This window comes from Apostichopus japonicus, chromosome 18 (genome assembly GCF_037975245.1).
Source record: "Apostichopus japonicus isolate 1M-3 chromosome 18, ASM3797524v1, whole genome shotgun sequence".
In the NCBI taxonomy this organism is placed as follows: Eukaryota; Metazoa; Echinodermata; class Holothuroidea; order Aspidochirotida; family Stichopodidae; genus Apostichopus; species Apostichopus japonicus.
In genome coordinates this window covers 1,260,623-1,284,345 of record NC_092578.1, presented here as the reverse complement: position 1 = coordinate 1,284,345, position 23,723 = coordinate 1,260,623, and the positions used below count along the sequence as shown (strand labels likewise).

The window sequence follows — 23,723 nt, the reverse complement described above, 5'->3', positions numbered from 1 at the left end:
GGGAGCATTTTCAAACTTAACGGTCATGTGATCCGAGGTCAACAAAGGTCAATTAATGATAAAAAACTAGTATTTTTGCGATAACTTGAGAACGAAATGTCCGTTAGGGTTGGGAGTTGCTTCAATGTAATCCAATTGTCGACCCGCACCTGGGTGACCCTTGACCTCAATTTGACCTTTGGTGACCTTTACGTGTTTTGGGGGATTTTTACAGTTTTGATGCTATTTTCAGATGTTAAAGGTACCTTCTGAACATAAATGTCAATAGGTTGACCCCCGTGTGACCTTTATGTGCGAAGTTATATGGGGTCAAAGTTTTTCGGTCGGAGTTAGGATGGTTGTACAGACTTGTCGTTTTGTTTTTTGGAATCAGGAGATTAAACTACATTTGAAACCAAGGTCAAAAGGTCAAAGGTCACATTAGAAAAAATGTGCTTATTTTGGGAGGAAACGAGCAAAAAAGAAAATGTTTGGTTTTGATGCTAGATTTGGATACCAAAGGTACCTTCCGATCAAAAATGTCAATTGGTTGACACCCGTGTGACCTTCGTGTGCGAAGTTATACAAGGTCAAAGTTAATTTTCAGACATTTAATGCAATAACTCCCAGTTCCAAGGTGTGACGTGGTTGATATTTTTGGACAAGTTGCAAATGGTATAGGGGAATATTTTCAAACTTAACGGTCATGTGATCCGAGGTCACCAAAGGTCAATTAATGTTAAAAAACTAGTATTTTGGGAGGAGAAAATGGGCAAAGAAAAAAATGTTTGAATTTGTATAGTTTGATGCTCTATTTAGGTCTCACCGATCAAAAATGTCAATAAGTTGACCCAAGGTGACCTTTGTATGTTAAGTTATATGAGGTCAAAGTTAATTTTCAGACATTTAGTGTAATAACTCCCAGTGCCAAGGTATTACACGGTTGATATTTTGGGACAAGTTGCAAATGGTATAGGGGAATATTTTCAAACTTAACGGTCATGTGATCCGAGGTCACTAAAGGTCAATTAATGATAAAAAACTAGTATTTTTGCGATAACTTGAGAACAAATTGTCCGTTAGGGTTGGGAGTTGCTTCAATGTAATCCAATTGTTGACCCGCTTCTGGGTGACCCTTGACCTCAATTTGACCTCTGGTGACCTCTGGTGACCTTTTTGTGTTTTGTGGATTTTTACAGTTTCGATGCTATTTTCAGATGTTAAAGGTACCTTCTGATCATAAATGTCAATGGGTTGACCCCCGTGTGACCTTTGTGTGCGAAGTTATATGAGGTCAAAGTTAATTTTCAGACATTTAATGCAATAACTCCCAGTTCCAAGGTGTGACACGGTTGATATTTTTGGAGTAGTTGCAAATGGTATAGGGGAATATTTTCAAACTTAACGGTCATGTGATCCGAGGTCACTAAAGGTCAATTAATGATAAAAAACTAGTATTTTTGCGATAACTTGAGAACAAATTGTCCGTTAGGGTTGGGAGTTGCTTCAATGTAATCCAATTGTCGACCCGCTTCTGGGTGACCCTTGACCTCAATTTGACCTCTGGTGACCTCTGGTGACCTTTTTGTGTTTTGTGGATTTTTACAGTTTCGATGCTATTTTCAGATGTTAAAGGTACCTTCTGATCATAAATGTCAATGGGTTGACCCCCGTGTGACCTTTGTGTGCGAAGTTATACAAGGTCAAAGTTAATTTTCAGACATTTAATGCAATAACTCCCAGTTCCAAGGTGTGACACGGTTGATATTTTTGGAGTAGTTGCAAATGGTATAGGGTAATATTTTCAAACTTAACGGTCATGTGATCCAAGGTCACCAAAGGTCAATTAATGATAAAAAACTAGTATTTTTGCGATAACTTGAGAACGAATTGTCAGTTAGGGTTGGGAGTTGCTTCTACGTAATCCAATTGTCCACCCACATCTGGGTGACCCTTGACCTCAATTTGACCTCTGGTGACCTTTTCGTGTTTTGGGGATTTTTACAGTTTCGATGCTATTTTCAGATGTTAAAGGTACCTTCTGATCATAAATGTCAATAGGTTGACCCCTGGATGAGCTTTGTGTGTGAAGTTATAGGAGGTCAAAGTTAATTTTCAGACATTTCATGCAATAACTCCCAGTGCGAAGGTGTGACAAGGTTGATTTTTTTGGACAAGTTGCGAATGGTATAGGGGAATATTTTCAAACTTAGCGATCATGTGGTCCAAGGTCACCAAAGGTCAGCTAATGTTAAAAAATTGGTATTTTGGGGGGAGAAAATGGGCAAAGAAAACATGTTTGAATTTTTACAGTTTTGATGCTCCGTTTAGGTCTCACTGATCAAAAATGTCAATTGGTTGACCTACGGGTGACCTTTGTGTGTGAAGTTATGTATACAAGTTCAAAGTTAATTTTTAGACATTTAATGCAATTAAATCCCAATGCCAAGGTGTGACACGGTTGATAATTTGGGACAAGTTGTGAATGGGGGGGTGGTGGAACATTTTCATACTTAAAGGTCATGTCATCTGTGGTCACCAATGTTATCATATCTGTTGACCCGCTTGTAGGTGACCTTATACTTCTTACATTTTCGACGCCACATTTAGATCTCAAAAGTGCCTTTTGATCAAAAATCCGATCACATTTTGTGATCACAAAAGTGTTGGCTATAGTGTTGGTTACTTTATGGGAACATGTAGGACCACAATTACTTGATCTATTTGAGCCCAATCTTGCTTGATAATATTATGTGTATTGTCATATACCCCAAGCAAGGAACCACAGTGCCCTTGGGCTCTTGTTTTTTATGTGATACACCACTTTTATGGAATCGGTAGGAGCTTTGTATAATTGATTAATATTTTAATCTTGTAATATTTAGTGGTATTTTTCATTATAAACAGAGCACCTAACCTTGATACCTATTCTTCTAGTACTTTGTAGCTATCCTGTTATCTTGTTAGTGCAATGAGACACTTTACAATAATCATGACATTTTCGAATGTTGATAAATGCTTGTACCTAGCCTTTTTATTCAAATTCTGAAACTGCTCACTTCTTGTAAAAATTAACTAAGAAGGTAATTAATTGTCTTCCTTCATTTGTAATTTGCTTATCATCAAGATAGTGACAAAGCCTGGGAAAAGAAGTACGTTGTAGCGTTAAACACACACAACAAGGAAATAATAATTTTCAAATTCGTTTTCTTTTTCTTCATTATTAGAAAGGAAAGGATGAGTCACAGCTACATCATTAAATATTGACCACAATATTCAGAAAAGGCTACTTAGTGATAATTCTGTAAACCCACCATGTAATTTAATAAAATGTATAAAAACCAGCATTCAATTTCTTTGTGTTTCTTTAATTTCAAGAAGATTCCCTTTGTGTCTGTAATATTTGTCATGATGTGTTACTCCCAATATATATATATATCTATATTTTTTTGCTAGAAAAACTCATTCTACATCAAGCCAAAGGTGCAGAATATTATGTTTGGAATCCACCATTATGCAGGAGAGGTGTTTTACACCACCACTGGATTCCTGGAGAAGAACAGAGATACGTTCAGAGATGACATTCTCTGTGTCTTGAAGGAAAGCAGGTGGGTGGCCGATATATTATTGTTTCCTTAATAATATCTCATTAATAACATCATGTTATGACCCTAATGTGTCTAGTTTATTTTTATTCAAACAAAACAGTGCCTGGATAAAAGCAATTAAACAATTTTTGTTAATTATATAGTTTTGATAAGACTCTCACATCCTGCCAGACTAGACAAACGAGGTATACCTTGAAATTAAAATTATTCAAACACACGTGTTCACAGCATAACACACTTAGCTATTGTTTGCATATTCAGCTTTCTGCTTTTTCAAGCAATGTTCATTTGAGCAATATGTTGAAATGTCTAGTAATGAAAGTACTTTTAAAATATGGGCATTTAATGCTTACATATGGACAATATAAGGAAACTAAATAAACAGGCTTGGTATTGTTTGTTGGTATTTAGTTTACAGTCCTATGATGTTTATGTTGATGAAATGATCATCTTTCACAACTAGATGCATAATCTGAAGGTTTTTGACCCATGGTAAAAAATGATAAGATATTGCTGGTTAACTAGATTGGTTAACAGTATGTACTTGTCACCTAAAAGAGCCCATGATTATTAGATTATAGTTTGAGCTAAGAAACTGTAGACACTACGAGATTAGTTATTAATTAATAATAAATTAATACCTTCATTAACAAATGTGAGGAGGGAAGGGATATGAGTGGAGGTTCACCAAGTGGGAAACTGAAATTTGCATTCGAGAATTGTATAACCTTATCAAGAGTTGCAATGGAAACTCAAGTTCTGGTAACAATAAAGTCAAATTTCTCGTAGCTTAAATTATCGTGTTTGGCTATTGTTTCAGATCGGACTTCATCTATGATCTTTTTGAGAACATCGCAGAATCCAAGCAAGGAAGAGGAGGAAAGACGATGAGGAACAAACCAACAGTCAGCTCACAGTTCAAGGTTTGTCTGTTTGCTATAAACATCCATTTAGAGGGACTGTTGTTAGACAGGTCTTGGAAGCAGTCTTACGTATGTGTGTAACAGCCTTAATAAGCTATTGAAGCAGTCTTACGAATGTTTGTCACAGCCTTAATACGCTATTGAAGCAGTCTAACGTATGTGTGTAACAGCCTTAATAAGCTATTGAAGCAGTCTAACGTATGTGTGTCACAGCCTTAATACGCTATTGAAGCAGTCTAACGTATGTGTGTAACAGCCTTAATAAGCTATTGAAGCAGTCTAACGTATGTGTGTCACAGCCTTAATACGCTATTGAAGCAGTCTTAAGAATGTGTGTCACAGCTTTAATACGCTTTTGAAGTATGTGTGTCACAGCTTAAATACGCTATTGAAGCAGTCTTACAAATGTGTGTCACAGCCTCAATACGCTATTGAAGCAGTCTTACCTATGTATGTGTGTCACAGCTTAAATATTAATTGAAGCAGTCTTACGTATGTCTGTCACAGCTTAAATATGCTATTGAAGCAGTCTTACCTATGTATGTGTGTCACAGCTTTAAATACGCTATTGAAGCAGTCTTACCTATGTATGTGTGTCACAGCTTTAAATACGCTATTGAAGCAGTCTTACGTATGTCTGTCACAGCCTAAATATGCTATTGAAGCAGTCTTACAAATGTGTGTTACAGCTTTAATACGCTATTGAATCTCAAATGCCTATATGGTATCAAAATGAGAACCTGTGTGAGGTAACACGTTAGTATAGTTGAGTGCATTAGATTACGGCTGCACCCAGGGAATGTGTAGATGTGGTGCACTGTATTACCCTTTGAGCCACTGTTTGAATTGTGCTCAATTGAATGAGCGGGTGTGACAAGTTACCAATGACCAGGACTTGACTCTTGTAAAATCATCTCAGAATGCCTGGCCTTGGGTACAGCATTCGAAAAACAATTTAACCATATCCATGAATTAACTTTTAATTTATCTTTTATGGTCTTTTCCTGCAGGAATCCTTACATGCTCTCATGACCACCCTCAACTCCTGCAATCCTTACTTTGTCCGTTGCATCAAACCAAACTCAGAAAAGGCTGCGAGTAGATTCAAGGAGGAGGTTGTCATCAACCAGCTACGATACTCTGGCATGTTAGAGACGGTCAAGATACGTAAAGCCGGCTTCCCGGTCAGGAGATACTTTGATGATTTCTTACAGAGGTTAATATCGACAGATTCACTTAGAATTATAGTTTCAATGAAATGAACATTTCTACGTATAAATTTTAGGTTCGGATTGCAGAAAAAAAATGGGCTTGAAGGATCGTTATCCATGTCTGACTACACATGGGTGGCTTTCCAGTAAACATTTAATGAAGATTTTGTTGAATTATAAAATTCTACAAATCATTGATTTTTTTCACCAGCAATATTATAATCTAAGTATTGGCTGAATTAGTCATTGGAGACACTTCTGCAGTGTTGGAATACAGCTTTTAAATGTATAATTTTATCAGTTGAATTTCAAAAATAAATTCTTTTATAAAGTATTTATTCTTTCTGAGGACTCCTGAGGAATGAGATGGCTGAAGAATCTTTAACAAACCCTAATATCAGTTATTACTCAGAACAACAGCTGGGCTAACAGTTGGTTCTTTGTTTCTGTATCCTACTTCTATATTTTGTGATAAAGTTGAATTCTTGTCTTATTTTTAATTTCTAGGTATAAAGTGTTAGTTTTCAAGGATTCACAGCAACCATCTCCTGCTGAAAGATGTCAAAACCTCTTGATCAAACTTGATGCGGATAAGAAGCTCTGGCAAATTGGCAAATCTAAAGTCTTCATGAAAGAAATCTTTGAGATGGAGATGGAAAAAGAAAGAGAAACAAAACTGTCGATAGCAGCTACCCTACTGAAGGCTCACATCAGGGGATATATTGCCAGGTATCCAGAACTAACATTAGAGCTCTAGATACATGGGGGTGAGGGGGTGGAGGGTCAACGGTGGGAGAAAGGTGTATTACTGCTACCCTACTGAAGGCTCACATCAGGGGATATATTGCCAGGTATCCAGAACTAACATTAGAGCTCTAGATACATGGGGTGGAGGGGGGGGGAGTGGTGTAGGGGCAAGGGTAGGAGAAAGGGGTATTACTGCTACTCTACTGAAGGCTCACATCAGGGGATACATTGCCAGGTATCCAGAACTAACATTACAGCTAGTTACATGGGGTGGAGGGGGGGGAGTGGTGTAGGGGCAAGGGTAGGAGAAACGGGGTATTAATGCTACTCTACTGACGGCCCACATCAGAGGATATATAGCCAGGTATCCAGAACTAACATTAAAACTCTAGATTCATGGGGGTGGTGGGGGGGCAGGGGAGTTTGTGGGCAAGGGTGGGAAAAACAGGTATTACTGCGATTCCATTGAGGGCTCACATCAGGGGATATATAGCCAGGTATCCAGAACTAAAGTGAGAACTTGAGATACATGGGGTAGTGTCTAGGGGCAAGGGTAGGAGAAAGGGGTATCACTGCTACTCTACTGAAGGCCCGCCTCGGGATTTATAAGCAGGTATCCAGAACTGAAATGAGAGCTCTAGATACATGGGGGTGGGGGGTAAGGGTAGCCGAAAGGGCAATGGTTGGGACAAGGGCAGGGGAAAGGGGTTTTATAACTACTTTGATTATGACAATGTATTTTTTGACTAACAGTTATACTGTTTTTGCTCTCAGGTTTTTTAACCTCGTTTTAATGTTTTCACTTCCCCATAGGAAAGCCTTCAAGCAGACAATTAAGAAGATTATCAAGGTGTCATCCTACTGCAAGGTGATATGTTGTTTAAGTTAATTTTAAAAACAAGCCACCTAATTTTAATTGATAACACTACTTCATTCAATTTACTGGGGTAATTTCTCCACAAGATCTATGTAGTTGTTCTTTTCATAAATAAAAGGCACAAATAGCTGGTAGTTAGCCTCATGCAAAGAAGGCTGGGCTTAGCAATGTCTGCTACAAAGTGGTAGGTCTAGGGTAAGTGGATATGCAAGCAAGCTAGGCTAGGTAACCTCTGCTACCAAAGTGTGGTAGGTCTAGGGTAAGTGTATATGTGTAGTAAACTAGGCTAGGTAACCTCTGCTACCAAAATGTGGTAGGTCTAGGGTAAGTGTATATGCATAGTAAGCTAGGCTTAGCAAACTCTGCTACTAAAGCATATCGGTCAAGACTATGTCTTGATGTGTGTTTGAAAAAGTAATGAACTATCCAAAAAAACCTTTTGTGACAATAATCTTAACTTTCTAACAAAAATATTTCTGCCTATACCAGTAAAAAAAAAATTCAATTTGATGTAACATCTTGATTTTCCAGATGTTTTTGTGTCGAAGAAGATACATCAAACACAGAAATGCAGTAATTGTCTTCCAAAAATATGAGCGTGCCAGGGTAGCTCGTAAGAGATTGGCAGAACTGAAAGAGGAGAAACGCAAAGAAGAGGAACGATTGAGAGAGGAGCAGAGGAAGAGAGAGGAACTGCTGGCCAAACTCAAAGAAGAGAAACGACGCGAGGAGGAGAGGTTAAGGCAAGAGGAAGAAAAGAGAAAGTTGGAGGAAGAGCAGAGACGGGCAGAAGAGGAGATGATCAAGGAAGAACAGAAACGGAAGGAAGAGGAGGATAAAAGAAAACAAGAGGAAGCAGCAAGGTGGGAAAATTTCAAAGTATATTAGGGATGTTTCATGAGAGAATTTCATGTAAGTTATTGTAACTGTTTGTTTCGTAGTTGCAAGCCTGGTAAAAGACCCCCTTTATTGTTGTTGTGTCAATCATGTGTACATACTGTAATATTGTACAGCAAATGCCTGGACTGACTTTGTGCGTATGTGAGAAAATAAGTTTTGCATTGTACTAAAAGAAGATGGTCGCAATTTTACAAAGCTTTTTATCCCTGTACATATGACTGCAGGATAACTTGTGTTTAAACAGTTGATGCTTTAGGTTGATATGATAGTTTAATTGTAATATGCGAGACAATGGCAAATGATTGTGTATCCATGGCTACACTTATATGTTGACAATACATCGTAGAGTTGAGAATTGAAAATTGAAACTACTAACTGTGAAGTGTATTACAGTATTAAAGAGGACAATTGATCAAATACATATAAATATATATTCTATACAGTGGGTAAGGAAGATTGTATGTTCCATCAACCTCAACAAATACCCACCCAAGTGACATACTATACCACCAGAATTTTGAATATTTTCACAGTTTGTGGTTCATCTGTACTTATAATCTTTGCATCGGCTAAAATATTTCTTTTCTTGGTTGTACTTTTACTTTTACTTTATGAAATGATATCTTGTTTGTTGCCCTTTATTTTAATCTTGACAATTTACCTTACTTTCTGACGCTGAAAGGAATCTGTTAAAGCGAAGGTAATTTCCTGTTTAATTACGGATAGAACTCTTGATTAGAATGACCAGTAATGACCAATTATCAATGGTGGGGGAAATTTGGTCGAGTTTCTATGAAAAATTCTAGTTTTGTTTTCTTTTCACATATCCTCCTCAGCTATCAGGTGAAGTGGGGTTTTTTTTTTGGTCAGAGGTTGTCATGACTTAATTGAAATTTAAAGTCCAACTGTATCAAATATATAGGTCACTAATGATCCTAGATATATTTATAGGTGTGACTATCTGTCAACTATCTGGTGTGATTATATGACAGTCAGATGTTTAGACTGTGTGTATTATTAAAGGACTGATTGAAACTAACATCATGGTGAATTGGGTTTCAATAATCTGTTTTGGATTTCATGAACCACATCTTTCAGGAAGTGCAATATCATATTTATTTTGGTGCGTGGGTGTCACTCAACTATTAAAAGACTAGACTTACAAACAAATGCACAAGCAACAAAATTTGTGCTTTCGGTTTTCCTCAGTTTGCTCACAAATTTATGAAACCTTGAGATAAATTAAAGCGGAATTCAGAAAAAAATAAGCAAAACAGACCAACCACCAACAAGTTAAGAAACAAAGCCTGATTCTTTCTTTAATGTTCTGTCAAATAGTCTAAAGGCTTTAACAAAGACACTAACTGGAAAATCAGCTAGCACAACTGATATTTATCAACGTTCAATTTAGAAATCCCATTTTTCTTCTCTCAGGGTTCATTTCCACTTCTCATTTTATAAAGCTATGGATTCAAAATGCAATAGAAGCCCTTGTGTACAGCCTGATTCTGATATGATCAGAATTAGGGTATATTAAAACATGAATAGGTTTTCAAATTATTTATACAGATGTTTATAACTTACACTGCATTGACATTTACCAAGCTGGCATAAGAGTGTGTGATGCATATCTTTTAACATATAGTGATTATGTAATTCCTTAATTTCTAAAATAACTGTTTGTGATTGGTTGATCTTAACAGAGATCTGGAGAGAAAAAAAGCAGAGGAAAAATTACGAGAATTGGAGGAACTGACCAAGAAGGTGAATCTATAATAATTTATGATAAGGATGATGATGTAATGAGAGTCAGGGTTAAACTTAAAGGAGAACACAAACCCAACCATACGCTTCATTTATATGATAGATATTTTAATCACACAAAACTTCCTTAAATATTTAATGAAGATTTTGCTCCATTTGGGAGAAAGGGGACTCAAAAGTTATATCAAGGGACTGCCATTTTGTTGATGTGTCATGTCAAATATCACTTACTTTATTATGGCAATATATTTCTATTTTACAAGTTATTTCATTCACTCTGCAAGTTTCTGATTGCTCTGTGAACTTTACACTCTAGTGGACGGGTTAAACTTGAAAATGTAAAAGCTAAAGTTACTTGTTCTTCTGGTATTGGATGAAATATATAGTTTTCCTTTTTTTGTCTGCGATCCTCAAAATGACTGAATGATCTCATTTGTGTAGCTCGAAGAGGAAGCGAGAGTTCAAAAAGAGGCAGAAGAAAATGAGAAACAGAAGAAAGAGGTACAGGCCAAGAAAGAATTGGAAAGAGCAAGACAGATCGAATATCACCGACAGCTAGAAAAAGAGGAACAGGAGAGAATGGTAAAGATAGAAACTAAGAGATGCATCTGATTGACTTATTACCTCAGGGAAAAAAAAGATGCTCCCCCCTACATAATGTCTGCAGGTTAAATGGGGTCTTGCAGAGATGTATTAAAGGAGATGGAGTGGACCATGGGAGAGATGAGGGCTGGGCCATGGGAGAGGTGGGGTGTGTTTATTTAAAAAAAAAGCTATGTTTGCGGGCTGAGGGAAAGGAAAGAACAGGCAAACGTGACATTAAAAGTAAACGACGAAAAAGCAAACAAATTCCATGTATCACTACAAGTGATATTTATGAACAGATTTCTCTCATTATTTTTCATCGCATTTTAAAAACTTTTTATAAGATTTTTAAAGATTTTACTGCCATTTACTTTTGCTTAAAGCAGTTCATTTGTGCAATCCTTTCCTTCTCAAGACTAAGAACAGACCAAAACCTTACCATCAAATGCTTTGAGAAAAATATTTGGAGCATATTATCACTTTAGTTTGACTGATTCTGTAGGTATATAGGAAGCAAATGTTGTATGGCCAGTCATACAGAGTATTAATCTTAAGATCTCAAGTTGCAAATTTTGAAAAAAGCAAAACAGAAATAGTGTATCTCTCTGAAATAACAGATATTTCTGTTTCGTTTAAGTGTCTTTAACATTGCATAAATTGCTGACACAAGCTGGAGTAGGATAGATTGTTTTAAAACCACATTTGGCCATTTCTGTCATCTCTCTCACTATTAGTTAAACATTGTTATTGTTCTTTGTTATTCTTGCATCAGCGGTTGAATTTTTATCACCGATCCATACCGTCATGATCACTCACGTCATTTACCGGGATGTGACCTGACCTGTCATTAAAGTAATAAAGCCCACCTCTGCTTCCTTCTAGAGGAAGTTGTTGAAAGAATTTTGATGGCATTTGATGCTTTGTTTTGGGGTCAAAGTTTCAGTTATATCCCAATTGATTATCTTCTGTATTTTGTGGTTTAACAGCTTTCGTGCAAACCACTCAAACTTACGTGATACATTAATGTCAGAGCTGAAACCAACAGGAAACTTTCTTAGACATTTACGATACTTATAGCTACCCGTGATGAGGTCAATGTTAATGCCTTAGTACTCATGGGTGTCGGTTCATAGTGTTAGTATACAGGTCATACAGTAAAACACATGCATTACATCAAGCACAAAAATGATACTACAGTGTGCAAGCACAAATAATGCACGGTGAATTAAGAACAGAAAAATATTTAATCTGTTATACCTGTTTAGAATTTACTTTCTTTGCCAAGGAAGTTGGAAGCAGTTTGTATTTTGCCGGTATTAATTTTATCTGCATAGGTTCATTGTGTAGTATACGATTATGTATCCTAACCACTCCCTTATCAATACAGTCTGTATTTGTTATTCTAGACAGAAATGTCAACATAGTTTATAGCAAGACTTTGCTCACTATTGTCTATGTCGTTGTAGAGTAAATCATCATTGGCTCTCTGATGTTGTATTTAACAGTGTATCAGACATGTGTGCTATATACTACAGATTGGAAAAACATCAATTATATATGAAGCATGGCATATAATTCATCAATTATGGCTAATAGCAAATTGATATTCAAAATAGAAAAATTGCTACACAAATGCAAACATAGTGTAACAGTTTTTGTAAACTGAAGCATTGTAGTATTTTACCATATCTTATGGAAAGTACACTTTGAAAAAACTGAAAACTGCCGCACAAAATGTGAAATTTCTGTAAAGAAGCAAATATGGAGCCTTGTGTTTTGTAACATTATCTTCTCTCACTGCTGATGCTAGCTAGAAACTGATATTGCATGTACCTATCAACATTTGCATTGAAACAATACTGCCTTGATTAACCACATATGGAAGTATATACATAAACAAAATCACATACATGATGTGCATAATGTGATAATACAGTATAATAGTGTAGCATTATAAAGGGTGTTATCATACTAAAGACAGTATTATGAAACTGATAGCAGGCTAACATCACTCCATTTAAATATCAATCATCATTGGCTTTTAAGTTTGAGTAATTGTTCAATGGAGTAATAACGCATGAAAATGTAAAGGAAACAGTTGGTTAAGTTAAACAATATAGTGTGCTACATGGCAACAAGTGTATACTAAAAGAATATTTGCAATACAACACAAATTGTTTGCTTTTGACACTCGTATGAAAACTGATAATGAAAATGAAATTCTTTAAATTTTTCTAAACTTGATACTTTTTTGTAACAAGACTTTTATGTCAATATTTTGAGTTAAGGTTTTATTTTCATTTTTATGAGAATGAAAAAGTATTCAAGTTGTTTTTTTTATGATCTTTTTAAATTACAGGCAGAAGAAGAAAGACTTCAAAGAGAAATTGAGGAACTGTAAGATAATATAACAATTTTGTCTATTTCAGAGCAAGCAATGAAACTGTTTACAAGCCATTAGTTAATAATGCTAGTTTCTCCTTTCTGTTAAGTTAACTTTTGTTTGATATGACTGAAACTATTCACTTGATCTTTTCAAAGTTTGTTCAAACCGAGACTTCACTGCATGACAGTGGTAATAATTTTTTTCGGCGGTGTATCTTTTTAGCTAAATTTGACCAAAGATTTCAGAACAAGCAATGAAACCGTTTACAAGCCATTAGTTAATAATGCTAGTTTCTCCTTTCTGTTAAGTTAACTTTTGTTTGATATTACTGAAACTAATCACTTGATCTTTTCAAAGTTTTTTCAAATAAGGACTTCACTGTATGACAGTTTAATAATTTTTTTGCGGTGCATCTTGTTAGCTAAATTTGACCAAAGATTCAAAGAGTGTTAAGATATTCATCATGCTGGATACATACAGATCTAAACAGGAATTAATGGGTACTGAGTTATAGGATAAACCAACGACAGTGTGCAAGCATCACTGGGGATTAGATGTTATCTCCATTTCTGTACAAATTCTTGGTAGTAGTCTGCCTTTCATGTCCTCAATGATATGTTCAGGTCCTACAAAGTAATGACACATTGGTCTATAATCTGCCCTCTCATCACGCATAATTTTGTCATCTGTTTGTTCTAGTGCCTATGTCGTGTTGACAATATATTTACGTTCCTCAGTGAGATACTTCGAAAATGCTCATTATTCAAGCTTTCTTTAATCAGATATTTATTCAATTTGTCAGGAAACGACAGGAAGAACAAAACCGTAAGAATAAGGAAGATGAGGACAGAAGATTGTACGATGAAGAACACGGAGACCAACTCAAGAGAGTTGAGGAGCTCGTCCTCAAAGAATTTGAGGACTCGTTACTACAGGTAACTGTTATAGTCGAGTACTTTTATCCAGGTACTTCAGAGTACTCGAGGTCCAGAGTACTAAGTACCAGTGATCGAGTTCAACGTTTTAAAATCCAAGTACTAGTGACCGAGTACAGTGTTTTAGAATCCAAGTACAAGTACTGTTTCATGCGAGTACATTTTGATGATTGTTTTAATGCACAAATACATGAATATTCATTGCTGTGAATGTAAAACAGATCATTAATATGAGTAGCATGATAAATGTGTACCATTACCCTGATACTAGTTAATGAGTATGATATTCACTCCAGATTCACTCCAGTTACTATGGCATTCTTCCATGTTCAAATCTATCAAATATGCCCCTCAGCCATCAAAACCCCTGTTGCAATAGGTCTTAATAGGTAATTACTACATTAATCTGTATTTGGACCACTTAGTATGGTAGGGCTCCTATTTGTTATGATGCTGGTGTTAACCGTAGTGATTGTACAATATCAGTATGGTTATTGTAACTAGGCAAAGACAAAGTAGTGTTTGAGCAACTTGATACTTTAGTATACAGTAGCAACCATGCTGATCAAATATGATAAATTTGTCAAATACAGGCAGTAATGTTGGCCTCAACCCCCCCCCCCCCCCTTCCACCACCCTATTTTATGGAACAACAACTTTCAATCATCTATATATCAACTGTTTGATTAGAGGAAGGAGGAGGGAAGTTTGGGTAGTAATCTACGTAAGTTAAACAGTCAGCTCTGATTGTTAATGACATCATTTGTAATGCATTAATGTGATGTTTTTTGTTTTATGTTTTTGTACCTTTTTAACAGTTTGAAGAAGAGATTGGTGAAGGAGAGGATGATGTTTTTTCCAGAAAATCAGAAGAAGGGCAAAATTATGAAGGATTCCTTCTGATGAAAAGTGGTAAGAAATAATATCAAATCCAGAATATTGTTCATATATTCATATCATATCTAACTTAATATCTAACTCAAATAAAAAACAATACACATGATTTATATTGTAAAGTAATAAGATATTTATACCTGTCTTTTCTTTCACCAGCTGGCGTGATCAATACCTGGAAGAAAAGATGGTTTGTCCTCAAAGATGAGACGCTCATGTACTTCAGGAGTAAACAGGTTAATTTTCAGTTTCTCTCTTGAACTTAAACTTGAAGTTGAAAGAGAACCTCAAACAAAGGGATGATGTAGAATCCCACTGCTGACACCATGTGTACATACAATGTGAATTATCTGTCTATGAATGGTTGTAAGATGTCTTTGTAATATCCAGTACAACAGAAAGCAATCAAATGTTCTTTTCTTGTCAGTTTACAGGTTTTAATATTTACATAGTGACTTTTCCCTGCTTGTCATATGAAACATGTAACAAACTTCATATTTTAAATCTTTACATTTTGAATTGTAATTTGGTCATCCACTTCTTGTATTTATTTATTCAAACAGGAAGCTTTGAAATCTGGATGGCTTTACAAAAAAGGTGGCGGTCATGGAACATTGTCAAGACGAAACTGGAAGAAAAGATTCTTTGTGCTTAAAGATACATCCCTGAAATATTATGATCATGATGGCGACAATGCAAAACTCCTCGGAGTGGTGGATGTCAAATCCATTAAGTGAGTTATTTTATTACTTCTTTTATAGCTTAGCATAACCATGGTAACAGCACATGGTTTTTACGATGGTGAATATCAGATGTAGTAAAGTGATTAGTCCAACTTTCTTTTTCTTTTTCATCAATCATTAATCTTATTTGTCTTCATTACCTCAGGGATATCGTTGATAGCAGCTATGGTCGTGAAAATTCCTTGGAGATTGTAACCCACGAGAGGGCGTATCAGTTTGTAGCGGACTCTGCTGATGATTGCAGGTAAACACTTTCGATTGTCGAATCATTAAAAAATTTGCTTGTTTCAAAAACTTGCATCATAACTGTAAGATTGCAAGGCATGGCACTGTTTGGTCATCTGTGTAGGAGCAATAAAGCTTCTTGTTATTGGTTTGGCTCAGCTGCGAGGAATGTTGGTCATATCAGGTTTACTTGAGTGGTGCTCGGGACGACATACTATACTTCTACAGACCTGATTAATATAGACCAGGGTGGGCAACCTTTTTGAATGAATGGGCCAGATATAAGGAGTGAAAACTTGACTGGGCCGCACCTAACCAACGACCTGCTGTTGATTTCAAAACTTTGATTCCGAGGACTTTAAAGCAATAGGTGCGTGTACTTAATCTGTATTCACACAAACATAATGTCAATACAGTACAGTTGATAATTAATGGGGATAATAGGCCTACCTGACAGCATCGTTAGTGCCGATAAATTCTTAGCAGCTAGCTCGTTTTTTGTGATGATGTAAAATAGATTGAATATGTTTCTTTTTCTTGAGACATCTCACAGGCAGCCAAAAATATCACAGGCTGGCCGCATGTGGCCCGCGGGCCGTAGGTAGCCCACCCCAGATATAGACTATGGAGAATAACCATTTTTATTTTTCTTGCAGTGAATGGTACAGCATCTTAACACGAGTGCGAAGTGCGAATCCTTACGAGATGAGGGAAATCAGAGATGAAGAGGCTAATCCAAAGAATGCCATCGGTTCATTAGATGTAGTTCTTATCGATTCCGTAGTGCCTGTCAACATTGATTCAAAGTAAGTCAATTGGTGACGTGTCTGTTTGGTATAACTTTTTGATTGATATACCAAGAGAATTTTTCCGAAAATTATATAATGCAGTCACTTATCCCTTCATACCTGAGACATCGAGTGATAGAGTTCGTCGATCATGTAATGGCATTAAGAAGCTTTTGACAGAATGTCTGTAGAGCAGAAAATTTCTTTATTTACCTCACCTCTTTTGTTACCTGTCTCCGATTCATTGTTTCTGTATCCAAATTGTTACCTGTTACAAAATAAGATGACAAATCATGGTTATAGAATATCTGGAATAAATTATTTATGATCTGCATTTCTGCAAACTGCCCTACATGGGTGCATAATAAATTAAGTCTTCCAAAATGACTCGGCTCATCTAATCACAATAATCTCGATGCATGTTACTTGTTTATTTCATTCGGTTGTAATATTTTCATATATAAAATCGCTGTAAATAATAACCTATTAATCCCTCTCCAATGTTGCAGATTGATAACTCTCAATATTTATTACTTTTGCAGGAAAAATGCCTTTTCCATCATTACTGCAGAGAGAGTAATTAGTCTAGCGGCTGAATCTCCAGAACTGATGAACAACTGGCTGACAGGTGAGTGGTTTAGTTTCATTAATTAATTAATCAATTAATCAATTGTTCACTGATGGCAGTAAAAACGTTCAGAGTAACGTTATCTTCACAAACAGTTTAGTAGTGTAAACTGGTTGAGGCGTTTATTATAGCTTCATGCAACCTTAATGAAATAAAGAATAAACTGTTCATCTAATTGCTTTTGGTGAAAGGTTCTACTGTTTTTATGCAGACAGTCAACAGAGAAGATGTGAACATTAAAGTCATGGATTGCAGCTTTCTGATTCGGAGTGACGTTTAAAATAACTGACTCATTTCCAGCTAATGAAAATGATATGTTCAACATACTCTCATTAAAGAGACAGTTCAAATTTGGATGAATGGAATGTTTTTCAGACTTTTTTTTACAAAAACTTGCTCGCAAAAAGTACCGCCACACGCCAGTGCCATGGTCTTCCTTTCTCTGTTTCTCCTTTCTTATGATTCCTCGTTGTGCAATATCAAGCACACCTACCACTCTGAGCATACCTACTACCCCATGCAATGTTAGATTTACAGTCACGGAGAAGATGTAATCATTTTAAACCTTATTATTCTGATCATGTTTCAAATAGCAACATTTTTATGTTTCCTTCCAGCTCTAACAATATACCACAGAGGTATTAGAGTTTACAACAAAGATGAAATTCTCCAGAGTGGCTGGTTGACCCAAGAGGTCATCAGAGGCCCTCTAGGAAGAGGGGTGGCTACCAGAAAGAAACGGTACTTCATTCTCACCCAGAACTCGCTGGATATTTACAACGATATGGATCTCCAACGGAAAGTAGGGGGGCTTGCCCTGAGCAGTCTCTGCTCGGTGACTGTTCCTGATGACAAAGCTTATCGGGACGAAGGTATGTACCAAGTCTTCAGTATCATCTTAACAAAATGTCACTGTTCATTCTTATCATCACTTTTCATTTTCTCATATGTTTCACCTCTCAACATTTCCTCAAGAAATTTTGAAAATTGGTTTGACAAGTGTTATCCCTTTTTCTAGTGAGAAACTAACAGACTAATTATATATCTGAAGCACATAGTGCCAATTATATCTAGTCAAGTGCTAATATAACTATATGTATCTATGTAACTATATGTATCTGAAGCACATAGTGCCCATATATCTAGTCAAGTGCTAACATAACTTCAATGTGCGCCTTATACACACACACACACACATGTGTATTCATTGTATCGCTATGGTTACTAACACAGTAAGGTCAACTGTTTGACAGGTGTCTATATCTTCTTGGTCAACCAGATTAAATTCAGCATTATCATATTTTTGATGTTATTGTAGAGTAGGCTTGAACTCTGCTCTTATTACGGTGTCTATGAATGTTGGGTCATAAATTTACTTGTCGATGCTTGTAACGCTCTTCAGAGGCTCAGGCGCCCCCTCCAGCAAAAGATCCTCACGGTACAGTGAGGTTCTCCCGAAGGAGCATCAGAGAGACGGGCAAGTTTACAGAAATAAGGAACTTTGTTCCTCTTCGCTTTATTAGCTACTGGAAGTGCACACTTGCATGGCTAGTTGAAAGAATAAAAGCACTTTTTAGTAGAAACCTTAAACACCTGGTATGGTATCCCTTCAAGGATTGACATGGCGATATTTCACATAAGTTTGAAGAAAAATCGAAATTAGTTTAAACGTCAAGCTCAGTTTTTAAGTTTTTAATATGCAAAAATCTTCTTATGCTGCCTTCTTTGTTGGATTCACATGTGAATATTTCTTTTGCTTATTTAGTGAAGTAGTTTCCTGTGTAGTTGTTTAAAATAATCACAGGTATTATAACAAATGAGTTATAAGTAAAGTGAGGGGTTTGTCCAATGTATGAGAGGGATGAGATAATGTGGCCTATGTTGAGTAGGTTGAAAGGGTGTGGCCTTAATATGAGTAGGATCCAATGATTGTAGATCTCTTAAAGGGAGTAAGTGTGACTCGGTGTGGCCAATTTGTGAGTAGCATGAAATAAGTGTTGCCTGTAAATGCTAAAGCAGGTTGAAAGGGTGTGGCCTTCATATGAGTAGGATCCAATGATTGTAGATCTCTTAAAGGGAGTAAGTATGACTGGGTGTGGCCAATTTGTGAGTGGCATGAAGCAAGTGTTGCCTGTAAATGCTAAAGCAGGTTGAAAGGGTGTGGCCTTCATATGAGTAGGATCCAATGATTGTAGATCTCTTAAAGGGAGTAAGTATGACTGGGTGTGGCCAATTTGTGAGTAGCATGAAATAAGTGTTGCCTGTAAATGCTAAAGCAGGTTGAAAGGGTGTGGCCTTCATATGAGTAGGATCCAATGATTGTAGATCTCTTAAAGGGAGTAAGTATGACTGGGTGTGGCCAATTTGTGAGTGGCATGAAGCAAGTGTTGCCTGTAAATGCTAAAGCAGGTTGAAAGGGTGTGGCATTCATATGAGTAGGATCCAATGATTGTAGATCTCTTAAAGGGAGTAAGTATGACTGGGTGTGGCCAATTTGTGAGTGGCATGAAGCAAGTGTTGCCTGTAAATGCTAAAGCAGGTTGAAAGGGTGTGGCCTTGGTATAAGTAGAGTCCAGTGAGTGGTGCTCTTTTATACAAAGTAAGCTTGACTGGGTGTGGCCTATGAATGAGTAAAATGGGAGGATTGACCGTTGAAGAAATCCAAGAGAAATGTTGGAAAAGCTGAAGAATTAGTTTGTCACAGATGAGAAGGAAAGTTTCTAGTAGGAGACGTATTCCAAAATGTCTGTAATAGAAATCTTGTGATTATTGCGATGTTATTTCTACTACTCCTTCACTAGACACCAATCAAGGCCTTTACATGGCCTTTGGAAAACCTCCAGGTGATTTAGATGTTGTTGAATATGCAAATTCGTGCATTGTGAGCTATTGTGTTTTTATGTTTATTCATCATGAGTTAATTGTTTAAACACCACCCCTTATGCGATTGATTGTTTTTAAAGCTATCAAAAGTTGTGAAAACTGTCTCCCTTTTTTAAAAAGATGTTTTATTGACCCTCTAACAAGAACAAGTGATAGCTTACAGAACTATTAAAGAGCTTTCAAGTGCCTATTTTAATACACAAACTTGTATTGCTGCACAGTGTATATTTGGTGTGTGTTTTAAATTGAATGGCCAACAATGAAGTGCTCTGTGTGCTTTTGTGTTATTAGTTGTGCTGTTAATGTTTTTCTGTTAACTCACAAAAGAAGCAGTTTTTGTTTATTATTCTGGAAAGAAAAATTAGCAAAGAAAATATAAAGAAGCTTCAAATTGAATTGCTTGTAAGTGTCATTCCCGTTTATGACAAGCTCAATATCTGGCATATTCTTGAATTTTCCAAAGTGATATTCATCAATAATTAGTGATGAATTATTGTGACCCAATGACTTACCTTGGTAAATAACAGATAAAATTTCTTCTTCACTTTCTGATCTTCTGCAGTCACTTTCGCTTCACATCAAACTTCATATTTTCAAGGAAGTTGACCTTAAATTATATACTCCTATCGGCCATATTTCATGAATTGTGAGAAATTTATTGAACCTTGTTACACTGAAGACTAGTATCAGTTTGGAATTATGAAACCTAATTTAAGTTTGTTTGAATAAACTCAGCCACAAAAGAGCATTCCCATGTAATCAAAGTATTCCATTGGAATCCGTCAACAAACAAAAACCGCTTCTCGTAAGCAATGCTGCAATGACTTCAGAATGAATCATTGTATGAGCTTCAATTATGTTAATTTTGCAATATTTGTTTATTTAGGTCTGTAAAATGTATTTTACCTCAGTTTGTGTTTGAGCTTTAGGAATGGGAGAAGAAGGAGGGGGTTAGTCTAGGGTGGTGGAATGGGAGGGGGTGGTGGGTGGTGGTGATGAGAGTGAATGTGAGTCTAGGGTGGTGGAATGGGAGGGGGGTCTAAGTATCTGCTTTCAAAGTTCTGCTGTGCATTTGGTGTGAAGCTTTCATCACATATCTGTGTTTAGTTGTTACGCATCATGCATATTCATGATGCTCAAATCAAAAATACATATTCATGATGCATGTAGTCATGCATATCATGATGTATGAAGCACTGTTGAAGTATTCTTAATACAATGCACAGCACCAGAAATGAAAACAAAAGGAAAATTAACAGAATGGCCTAGCTACAAATTTGTCAATTGTTAACATATGAATGAACAGGTTCGTTGTCTTGAAAGTTTCTGTTGTTTTGTTTAATTTGTTTATTTTGTTTTATTTGAATTGATACAATTAAGCAGTATGATACTTGTTCATGATATGATGTGTCTAAACAGAAAGCATTTGCTAGTACCTGCATGTAACTCAGGGATGTAGAATCGAAGCTGCAGCAGAACAATTTCATTTCTTTATATATGTTATTTCGGGGAGGGAAGGGGGAAGGGGTGTTCTGTTTACAAGCCAACCTAGAAATGCTATTTAAATGTTGGAACAACAACATTGTCCTAATGATTAGAATAATAAAAGACACAAGTTATTGGTTATGACAATCTCAGGAAGAGCATTGTGTGTCCAACAAGTAGTGTCAGGCAGACGATCCTTAAGAAGATCAGCTCTGAAGATACATAATTTGTCATGCACTACCAAAATTGTCATCAAATGTGTGAAGCTTTGTTTTAATTGTCATTAAAGAAGTGAATGTGATTGGATGATTGGGTCAGGTGATCAGGTCATGTGATCCTTGATCCTAAACTCTTCATAACATTTGTGTGGAACACTGTAACAGGGAGTGGAAAATGTCACACAATTTAAAAATATGGAACAACATATTTCTCTAATACGTCTGTGTGCAATGTCTTAACATTGATTAATTTCTTACTCTTCTGTCCTGCTGTGGACACTTTTTATAACTTGTTTGTATATCTTGTTTCGTTGGTTTTATTTTCACTTTTCAGGGCATAATCACTCATTATATAACAAATCTTTTTATTATCATTCTTCTCTTCTTCGTCTTTCATATCTCACAGTTTTTGTTTTTGTTTTACATCTTCCACCCATCCTCCTTATAACTACTGTATACTGTTATAGCCAAAACAGAAGCAATTGACCCACCCAATACAGATATTATCACTAATGGGAACGCTGCACCTCCTGCTAACGAAAATCTAGATCGTTTACGTAATAGAGTCTCCTCCGTGGTTAGGAGGAGGAAATCTAGCCGCTCTGGGGATTTTGGTATGTACTGCATGTTAGGCTAATCACTCACATCACACTTGCCTATTAACCTAGACTAATTCCAGTCGTTTTCTTCGTCGTGGAGTGGTCACTCGGATCAATTCTGACTTACTAATTAAGACAATTCTGTTGATTGTTTTCTACTACGCAAGTTTGATATTATGTAATAATCCTAAAAGCTAACAATTAATAAATGTTTGTTTATTGTTTGCTTTTGCATATTCCTCTAATGAGGGCAGCTATAATAGTTCCCAGTTGTTGTTTGTTTTTTTTTATGCCATTTTTGGTTGGATCCTTTAATTATATAGTAGATGAATTACATGTAATTGTCATTTTCATTACTGATTTTTATTAACATCCTCATTTCTGTCTTTAAATCAGTTTCAATTTCGTTCATTTCCATAATGAAATCTTCTTCATCAGTATTGATCAGTATTGTCATGAACCATTTTTAGTTGGTCAGACTAATATAATGTAATAGACCAATGTAAAAGACCAATGTTATAGACCATTACGTAATCACGCTGTTACTATCTTTGCATCAGACCAGTGTAATAGACCAATGTAATAGACCATAACGTAATCACCTTGTTACTATCTTGGCTCAGACTAATGTGATAGACCAATGTTATAGACCATTACGTAATCACGTTGTAACTATCTTGGCTCAGATGACACATAGGCAGCTCACATATTCCCTAAGCCCTGACCCTCACGTTGTCCTAAATCATCTTACCATTATTCAGTTTGTTTTTAATCTGCATGCATTTACATATCTGCCTCCCACTTTTCATATTCACCACATCTTTCTACTGTACGTCCAGTTTTATTACAACCTCCTTAAATGTGTGCCACAGTCTCCCAGTTTTAATTCACTGATATTCAATTCCATACAGTTTGATTTTCAACATCATCTGACTTAATATGTTTATACTTATTGCAAAATGAAAAAGAAGAGGGACCTTTGCCGATTTATTCATTAGTTAAAAGCAGCTGGTTGGCCTATTGATGTCTCCTATAACACGTTGAACATGAGCACAAATTTATTGTTTGCTGCATTTAATAGTTTAAAGCCTTCAGACAACCTGTTACTTTCAAAACTAATCATCATTGTGGCCTACAAGCAGAATTGGATTATCCAATTAACAGGTTAGGCCATTGCTGAAGACCCCTCCCCCCCACTACCCCTATTGCTCTAAGGTGCCCCCAGGTTTTAGGATCCTCCATGAACACACTCAATGGATTCATAAAGAAATATCGTAAAATCTTGTGGAAAACTTGAGTAATTATACAACCAGCTGCTTTTCACGCTTGCAAATTATTTTAATCC

At 36.2% G+C, this 23,723-nt stretch overlaps 1 protein-coding gene across 11 annotated transcripts in view; it reads left to right on the top strand.

Annotated features, from left to right (window-relative positions):
* The window catches only part of LOC139958816 (unconventional myosin-X-like), a 93,955-nt gene that overhangs the window by 54,398 nt on the left and 15,834 nt on the right, over nucleotides 1–23,723 (top strand). For 5 of the 11 annotated variants that reach the window (XM_071956167.1, XM_071956171.1, XM_071956173.1 and 2 more), the window contains exons 14-32: nucleotides 3,436–3,587; nucleotides 4,408–4,510; nucleotides 5,521–5,726; nucleotides 6,229–6,450; nucleotides 7,282–7,336; nucleotides 7,877–8,208; nucleotides 9,949–10,009; nucleotides 10,451–10,591; nucleotides 12,954–12,991; nucleotides 13,783–13,915; nucleotides 14,734–14,827; nucleotides 14,969–15,045; nucleotides 15,373–15,542; nucleotides 15,698–15,796; nucleotides 16,434–16,583; nucleotides 17,108–17,193; nucleotides 17,811–18,065; nucleotides 18,596–18,670; nucleotides 22,247–22,393. In XM_071956167.1, coding sequence (XP_071812268.1) covers nucleotides 3,436–3,587; nucleotides 4,408–4,510; nucleotides 5,521–5,726; nucleotides 6,229–6,450; nucleotides 7,282–7,336; nucleotides 7,877–8,208; nucleotides 9,949–10,009; nucleotides 10,451–10,591; nucleotides 12,954–12,991; nucleotides 13,783–13,915; nucleotides 14,734–14,827; nucleotides 14,969–15,045; nucleotides 15,373–15,542; nucleotides 15,698–15,796; nucleotides 16,434–16,583; nucleotides 17,108–17,193; nucleotides 17,811–18,065; nucleotides 18,596–18,670; nucleotides 22,247–22,393 — 2,596 coding nt within the window. Of the gene's footprint in view, nucleotides 1–3,435; nucleotides 3,588–4,407; nucleotides 4,511–5,520; nucleotides 5,727–6,228; nucleotides 6,451–7,281; nucleotides 7,337–7,876; nucleotides 8,209–9,948; nucleotides 10,010–10,450; nucleotides 10,592–12,953; nucleotides 12,992–13,782; nucleotides 13,916–14,733; nucleotides 14,828–14,968; nucleotides 15,046–15,372; nucleotides 15,543–15,697; nucleotides 15,797–16,433; nucleotides 16,584–17,107; nucleotides 17,194–17,810; nucleotides 18,066–18,595; nucleotides 18,671–19,994; nucleotides 20,037–22,246; nucleotides 22,394–23,723 lie in introns of all 11 variants that reach the window. The other 6 variants (XM_071956176.1, XM_071956175.1, XM_071956177.1 and 3 more) reach the window with 4 other exon arrangements.